This window comes from Gadus chalcogrammus, chromosome 9 (assembly GCF_026213295.1).
Source record: "Gadus chalcogrammus isolate NIFS_2021 chromosome 9, NIFS_Gcha_1.0, whole genome shotgun sequence".
Lineage (NCBI taxonomy): Eukaryota > Metazoa > Chordata > Actinopteri > Gadiformes > Gadidae > Gadus > Gadus chalcogrammus.
In genome coordinates, this window is record NC_079420.1 from 20730738 (window position 1) to 20739294 (window position 8557).

At 41.8% G+C, this 8557-nt stretch overlaps 1 protein-coding gene and 1 non-coding gene across 3 annotated transcripts; both read right to left on the reverse strand.

Annotated features, from left to right (window-relative positions):
* Positions 1–198: 198 nt before the first annotated feature.
* On the reverse strand, positions 199–270 carry trnah-gug (transfer RNA histidin (anticodon GUG)). Its single transcript has one exon. It is a non-coding gene; the product is annotated as a tRNA-His (tRNA).
* Positions 271–563: 293 nt separating this feature from the next.
* malt3 (MALT paracaspase 3) lies at positions 564–8493 on the reverse strand. 2 transcript variants are annotated; one of them, XM_056599067.1, is made up of 15 exons: positions 8365–8493; positions 8078–8150; positions 7846–7970; positions 7568–7706; positions 7205–7380; positions 6904–7000; positions 6364–6399; positions 6061–6264; positions 5133–5310; positions 4960–5034; positions 4638–4765; positions 3545–3694; positions 2617–2771; positions 2181–2300; positions 564–1997 (listed from the first exon to the last, which is right to left on the reverse strand). In XM_056599067.1, exons 2-15 carry the CDS (start codon positions 8118–8120, stop codon positions 1686–1688), a joined length of 1938 nt encoding a protein of 645 aa, XP_056455042.1. In that variant the 5' UTR covers positions 8121–8150; positions 8365–8493; the 3' UTR covers positions 564–1685. The 2 variants fall into 2 exon arrangements, with proteins under 2 accessions (XP_056455042.1, XP_056455041.1); XM_056599066.1 differs by having other exon boundaries at positions 565–1997; positions 8369–8493.
* Positions 8494–8557: the final 64 nt, after the last annotated feature.

Consider the following 8557-nt stretch of genomic DNA (forward strand, 5'->3'; position numbering starts at 1 on the left):
AACGCTTATTTTCCACCAACTTGAAACGGCGCATCAACTCTATGCTACCATCTGTTGGTAAAGACTTGAATAAATTGTATTTTTGTTCCACTAAATTCTTGTCTAATACTCTTGTACTATTATCGAGCATGAATTTAAAAAAACAACAACAATAAATATGCAAAAGATGGACCCATATGCCGTGACATTGTGAATCAATGCCGTGACCCGGATTCGAACCGGGGTTGCTGCGGCCACAACGCAGAGTACTAACCACTATACGATCACGGCGAGCTACCAGGGCCGTTACAGCACTCGACAGAAATAAGCTAAATGAACCTAGCACATGAGCAGGGCTACGTTCAGACGTAGCTGTGCATATACACATACACAAATAAAGATGCAAGATCCTGCACATTTACACACTAGACATATTTTATGTTCTTATGTTTTGCATTTTTATGGTTGTAGCAATGTCTATGAGCCGAATCACAATAAGTGTAGTCTAGTCTACATTAGTGTAGGTTATAGCCTACCTGTACGGGATACATACCAATAAAGGATCTTGATTCCTGAAATCTCTGAAACATTTAAATAATAAAACGGACGTCATCTTCATATACATTTATTGAACACATGCGCTAAAATCAATGTCCGTAGAACATCGATCTTGTAATAGCCTACTGAAAGCAGAATTATCCGACTTAATTAACAATTGCAAATTCCAAACAGTCAAGTGAAAGCTATTTTTTCTTTCACCATATTGTAGTCTCAAGACTATGCAGATTCAGACTCAGCCAAATGTTTAGTGTCTAATGTATTTATTTGCTCAGAAACGGCATATATAATACATAATATAATACACTTGTCAAAGTCCATGCACATCCCCAGCTAATGTCACACAAACAGACAGCTTTTCCCTCGTTCACATATCTTTACACGTTTATAAATATGATTATTTTCCACATATATTCCCCTATATACTAAGGAATGAAACTGAGATTGCCTCTAGCTGCACAAACTACAAAATTGACGGCAATAGAGAACGAAAGGTAGAAATTGCACTAGAGACAGACGTTTCTAGGTTATTGTTAAATTTCAGATAAATTATACCAAGAAGAAAGGAAAAAGCAAATCAAACTCCTTCCCAGCTAAAATGGAAACGACATTCATATCATTCAACTCAGATCAACTGATAAAGAGCACAAGCATTATAAATTACTTACTTCCATAACATAGAACAATACAACATAAATTAATGTTATTTAAAATCCATAAGATTCTCAAGGTAAACCTACAATGAAAACATGCATCTTAGGAGCAAGGGCTCACCTCTTATCTGACTCCCCAAATGGTGTGCCTCCCCACTATTAACAACACATTGTTAGAGACAGCTTAGACCGCTTTCAACCATTGTATTGGACCTGCGATGCTGCGATACTAGTTGTAAAAGAGCGACACTATCCTACAGAGGGTAATATTTCATTTCTCGCAGCTTGACCAACATGTGGCTATAATAGACCTTTATCACAGAGCCGTTACAGTAGGAGTGAACGTTTATCATAGGCACTGGCATGTCTCCGGACCCATCATTAACTCAATGAACTACACTTGTTTTCACTCCTTCAACGCCTCTGTGATAAAGGCCTTTAGCCCTTATTCATCGTTAGCGGCAGGCTTTTGGCACCAAAACCCATTCAACAAGGCTATTTCCAATGTTCATTTTCATCATTCTCTTCTGGCTCTTTGCTCCTTGCGGCTATAACCTCCGCTTTCCTGGTGAAAGGCCGACATTGGTAATCCAAAGTCTGTTGGACTGGGGACTTGCTGCTTGAAACGTTGTCCAAACTTCTTGTGGGTGCTGCGTCAAGCATCTTGGCGGCGCCCGTATGCTGCTTCTTGTATAGTCCCCATGACGCCACTAGGGGGCGCCCTATGTCCTTCTGTTGGCTCTCTTTGAGGCGCAACTTGCTGTCCACGTGTGTATAGTGTAGGTCTACGTTAATAACCAACGAGCCCTGTCAGAATAAATACAGAAAAAAACATTCACTTGATCAGAATCTCTTGTATAGACCACAAAGTGTGTGTGTGTGTGTGTGTGTGTGTGTGTGTGTGTGTGTGTGTGTGTGTGTGTGTGTGTGTGTGTGTGTGTGTGTGTGTGTGTGTGTGTGTGTGTGTGTGTGTGTGGTATGTTTTAATACCTGGAGCTTTTGAAGAGAGCAAAGCCTAAGGACGCAGTCCGGGCTACCAGTACCAGACCTGATGTGTATCAGACTGTCGACCTCTGAACTACCTGGGCCGGAGAATATGTCCTCCAATGACTAAAGAGAATGATGAATTAAAGCAGTCTGTTAACATAAATAGGAGCACCATCCATATTCACTGTCAGCCAACTATATTATTACACATACATTAAAGATAAGAAGGTAAAAATCTTGCCTTACCAAAAAATGACAGTGTTCAATCTAAAGCGAGATCAGTAAATAGATAACAGTATTTTCCTACTTGTCATTGTGTCAAATTGTTTATACATATTTCATACACCCCAAGAGATGTACAAACAAACGTTACAATGTGTAGCTCGACATGAATACATACAGAGAGCATAAGGCCACAGTTAACAGCTGGACGACTCACAGGTTTGCTGGAGAGGGTTACAGAGCAGTCCTGGGTTTTCGGGCCAGTGTTCTTCACCGTTCCAAAGACAACCAAGACATTGGAGAACAGCGCAGAGAAGCTGACCTCCACCTTCACGCCGCACGGAAAGGACAGCCGCGTCTTACCTGGTAGTGCTTTAGAGAGAAAGAAACAAGACAATTACATGCAATGTATGTTTAATCTAACGGACACAATCGAGACGACAGTCTCTCGGTAATCATGGCCGGTTATTCTAAGCATTGTCTAGTGGGATCCACACCAAATAGTTCTATGTAATGCAGCCTTATCTTCCATGGCGTCGGTCGCGGAGATGTGACGTCACCCGGCATGTGACGACAACTTTTAAAGAGGAAGCCCTTATTTTGAAAACGGGGGCAGTAAAGCCATTTCCACCCACAGAGCCGTACAGTCGACAACGTGCTACAGATTTCCTGTTTCATCTCAGCCCGAGCAATGAGCCGCTGTTGTGAAGAGAAGGGCCGACATCCCACACAAAACCACAACACTTCAAACGGTCTCATGCATCACACACGGGTTCAGGGTAACGAGCACAGCCTTGTCCCCGTCCGATCCTTCTGACACACTCCGAGAACACGTCATTCAATCACCCAAAAAGTTCCATTCACTGAGGCCAATCTCCCAATTGGCCTTTGTGAAATGTTTAGTGCTATATGTTATACACTTTCTTTCAGTAGATTGGATTTAGAAAGTAAAATATTTTTTAACATCTTTTAAATAATAAATGAAAGGAGCCTCATTTCAGTACATTCCATCTGACTGAAAAGGCACACATCTAGATATCTCCACCAAGCTGCACGCCTCTTGTCACCTCAAAGCTATGCTGCAATGGGGCTTAGGTTACAGGAGCAGAGGAATAGAGGAGCAGGTCCATAGTGTACTAGCATACCATTGGCTTGTCTCCAACAAGTGTCCCGTAGGTGGAGCTCCCGGGTGTGGCCTGTGGTCCTGATGCGGTCTGTGAGGGAGCGGGGTTCCTTCAGGGTGTGTTTGATCTCCACAGCCTGCTTCCCAGTCACCAGGGGGTCCAGACCTAAATCTGGGAGATGAAACAAAAAGACAGAAGAAGGGAATTCATGAATGCTTGCCCCTTTTTAACCGAAAGACACAGCCTGAGTGAGGAGATGAATGTCGAGCCCTACACTAGCACTAGGATAGCCTTTTGAAATAACTTATATCTTGTGGCATTCAAAACTCACTTGAATCTCCTTAAAGAAACAAACATAATATAGTGCTAACTATCTTACAGTTGGTCTCCCTCTATCTGCCCACTATCTCTCCCTCTCTGCTTCTCTCTGACACCCACATACACCCACACACTTCTGTCACAAAGTTGTGCATTCATGGCGGCGGGGGCTGATTTGTGCGTAAGGCCAAGTGGGTGGAGAGCTGGCACCACAACCGACAGAGCAGCTGTCTGCAAGCCTCAGGTTACTTCCTGTTCTTCAGCCAATGGCGGGAACTTCCAAAGAAAGAGGTTGTATCGTGCAAAGCAGTAGCAAATGGAAACAAGGCCAACACCAAAGAAGTAAATACACTGAATTTATCTGAAATAGTCAGGTGCTATGAATCTGAAGGAAAGAATCCCCAAAGAAAGTCGTCTAATTTAGCAGCAAATCAATCTAACCTCATCCTACTGTTTGGGATCAGTTATACATAGATATAAATCACTGGAGGTTAATAGCTAATAGCTCTAGCATTTAGGATACTTCTGCCAGGTGTTAACACAGTGCAGAGTACACAGTACATACACACACAAAGCATTCACTAGTAAAATTAATTAAACTCAAATCTCACTCTGACCAAAGGGGTTGTCTACTTACTATACATCATCTCACCCTAGCCCACAGAAAAACCCCTAATGATTGTAGTGCAGCTGCTTTCTAAAGACAAACCACTTCACACAACGTCTCGCTATCTCCCTCTCATGTGACACTGCGGCTCATGTGGCCCAGAGCCAACAATTGAAGCAAGGCACTGACCTTCAGACACCTGCTCCAACACATGGGTGACCTTCCTGTTCTCCAGGATGTGCTTGTTCAGGTACTTGGTGAATATCCCGGTGCTTTTCCCTCCGTCCTGCACCTCAAAAGCCTCAGCGTCTTCACATCTGGCACAAGGAAAGAATAAGATCCATAAATAAGTCGTATGGGATGGAGGAGTCTGCATTGATGGATTGATGTTCATGTTTTTAATAATTCTACGTATGGCTTGGGAAGATGTGTGTTGTTTGGTTCCTACAGGATAGGTTGACTGATCCATACTGCACTACTATGATCTTTATTTATTATTTGGGGTACTTACGTGGCATACCCATATACGGTGTTCCCGCTAGGGCCCAAGGCCATGATTTCCGATGCAGCGCACGTTTTGTTGTACCTAAAAATAAACAAAAATGTAGCTTTTAGTTCAAAGAAAATCCTACTTGTCGATGAGAAAAAATGCTACAGAGAAATCTATTTTTCCAGCCTACTTACCATTTTCTGCATGTGTCAAGTAAGACTACACTCAGAGCGGTTTGTTTCTCCTGCATTCTCAGCATGATCCTCTGAACACACACACAGTTGTCAGGCCGGTAAGGTTGCGGGGCATCCACTGCCACCAGGTAATTCCTCCCCGAGTGTTCATACCCATGGCCAGCATAGTAGAACAGTCCTGTTGCAAACAATAAGCTAACTCATCACCTTATGCTATTGTTGTACTATGAGGGCATTCTTCTTTAAACAATGACATCAGACATCATGACACATTCTATACACATGCATCAAAAAGGCCTCAGCTCAATCAGTGTATATAAATTAAAGTCCATGAAATCCATACAACATTTTATAATATTATATATTATAAAAATAGAATAATATATATATAATTAAATAAGGATATAGATAGAACTTTTCACTACATTTGAAAGTCCAACTTACCGCTTTAAGAGAGTTTGTTTGCAATCATATTAACCAAACTTAACTAGGACAAATGGCCCGGGAAATAATGTTTAACCTGAGGAGATAAATATTAACTCATAGCCGCCCTATTCTGGCTTTCCTCAGCTCTCTAAAACAATAAACTATTTGAGGCCGTAAGATTAGTGGTAGCACTGGAGTAAGGGTTAGGCTTTGAGCTGGTCGTGTTTCGAGCCCCCCTACTTATATAGCATGAAGTAAACAGTGTACTTATGAGCACTGGAAACGACTGAATCATCTCCTCATTGTCAGGCAAAGACCAACATTTGTTTTCACCTCGGTAACCTGCTCACCCAGAAACATATTTAAACACAGATTAACCCCTTGTCCCAACCGTATGGCTATCACGACGCACACTATTTGTCGGTATGACAACGCTCCCTATCATCAGACGCATCGGGTGGAGCTCAAACAACAACAACGAGGAGCTGTGAGTTTCACTCACCATACACTCCGCGGTCCAGCAGGTCCAGGAACTTGTCGATAGCAGCCTTCATGTCTTCCTTGGTCAGGTCTATGAGGGATACTACCCTGAAGCCCAGCTGCTGCAGCAGGTTCCCCAGCTCATGCACGTCCATAGTGGGGGCCAATAGGCCCGGGTGGTGGGCGTAGTTAAGGTTACCGATGAGCAGGGCCACTTTGTCCGTTGCTAACACAAAGAGCAAACCAGTGTTTGAGTGAAAGGGACAGGAAGGAATAATGATAGCTAACTAAAGTGTATTTCATCTTGTATTCCATAGGATTTTACCTGTGGGTGTTGGAGGATGAAGTTCATCAGTCGTAACTGAAATAACACAAAAAAATGACTATTTGCAAATATATACATTATATGACACTCTATCACGTGTGGTTGACATGCTTTTTGAGGTTGTTTATACAGCATGATAGAAACTAAGCATAATATAAGTGGTAAGAGAAAAAGATACCAAATATTATACATTAATAAAAAAACAGAGATCTGCACTTAAACTGGTTGCACTTTTGGTTGTCATTTCCTTTTTTTAATAAATCTATAAATAGTAACTTGACTTCCTTTTTAGTGCCAAGTAGAGAAGGGGAAGTACCTCCAATCCCAAACAGTGGAAAATATTGTGCAACAGAAAAATACTAACATGATCTAAAACTAAATACTTGGAAATTGTTGGTTGAAAGTGGAAAATCTTGAGAAAGCCTGACAATGGAAAGTTGTAAGGGGATGAAAATGAAAATCTGAAGTTCCACAAAAATTCAGTCTTTGGATATGGAGACAAAATTATGAAGTGACCCGAACAGTTGGACTTGGGCTTACCTATTCTAATGTCCGCTGCTTCCGTCCACCTCTCCTCCAGCACATTGGACACCGAGCAGAGATATGTTCCGCCGTCATCGGCTGTCGTTTGCTCCAGCTACACTCGCGACCAAAGGATCATTATCATGTTATTACTTATGACCATCATAACTAACATCAAATCTTATTATGAATTTATGTGACACGCTAGACGTTTTGAAGAACCACAACCACAGCTGTGAGTCTCGTGACACAACATCACACGTTCATAAAAACAACTTTGTAAACGGTTGTCATTTGATGACCAACAGCAGCTCTTTACCTCAAAGGTCTCGCTGTTCTTGTCCTGCAGTGGCAGTCCGTTCCTGTACCACTGGTAGTGTGGCGCGGGGGAACCGAACGCGGCGCAGCGAAGGGTGACTCTGTGGCCCACCTTGACCTTCTGGGACTGGGGGCTGATTACGATATGGGGCTCACCCTGCCATACTCTGGGCATGCCTGTTAGGGGTGTGGGTAAAGAACAGCATAACTTAGTTGAATAATAATTAATAATTAAAAAAATAATTATACATTTTTCCATAATATTGATTTAAACCCATATATAAACCATATCACTAACTTTCGATCAAACAAACTGATATTTTTACTACGCACACACACTTATCATATTCATATCAATTCATACCTGGCTTCACAATATCCAATACTTTCACACGGACCCAGTCACTAAAGACACAGTTGCAGAACTGGTCGTTCACACGACACACGTAGAGCTGATTCTGTTGAGCCTTCACTTTCAGGTCAGCTTGAGTGCCACCGATCACCTGAGGGAAGATGTATTTAGAATTGAGCATGTAAGTAGTGTGTAAGGTAGGCCGGTGGAGGGTTCAGACTGCTGATGGAGGCATAGTATGGTTGTAGTTTGTGGTTTGAGGATGTTGACAAGCAAACCGTATTGCTTACCTCTTGTTCATTTTCTGTAAACCACTGGTAGCTGAGGATACCTGTTCCTTCGGCACGAACACTCATAACCACTTCATAGTTTACTGGTACACAGACAGACACAGGATGGCGAACTATGGCAATATCTAAAGTGGCAGTGGAAAAAAGTTTCAGTTAACTTGAATCATATTATGTTGTTTTGAAAGGCCAATGGGTGTGGGTCATATTACATTATTTATATATAGACACATACCTTTGATCATGTTTCGTAAGAGCTTCGATTTGTTTTCACTCATCACTGCATGGTCTTCTTCGTTTTGAGATACCTGCATTGCCATAATTGTTACAGGTAAAAAAAAGCTCTTAAAATCTGGTTGTAAATCTTAAATTGACCTCCGGTCAATATCTGTTTTTCTTCATTTCATGAAGAATCACACACAACAGCATATATTTTGCATCATAATGATAACTTACTAAACGTCAGAAGTAAAACAGAGCATCACGACAATGTATAACGATCACAATAACAAGTTTACTTACATACCTGCTGTAAAACGATGTGCAGTGGGGTATCACACGTCAAAGAAGAGCGCCTTCTTCAAAATAATCTCGACAACTTCATACCAAAAAGTAATGGTATGTTCTCTTCTGAGCCCTCCTGACATCCCTTTCCCGGAATACCAAAACAAACACCACCCACATTACCACGAAGATTGTAATAAACCAGACGCGT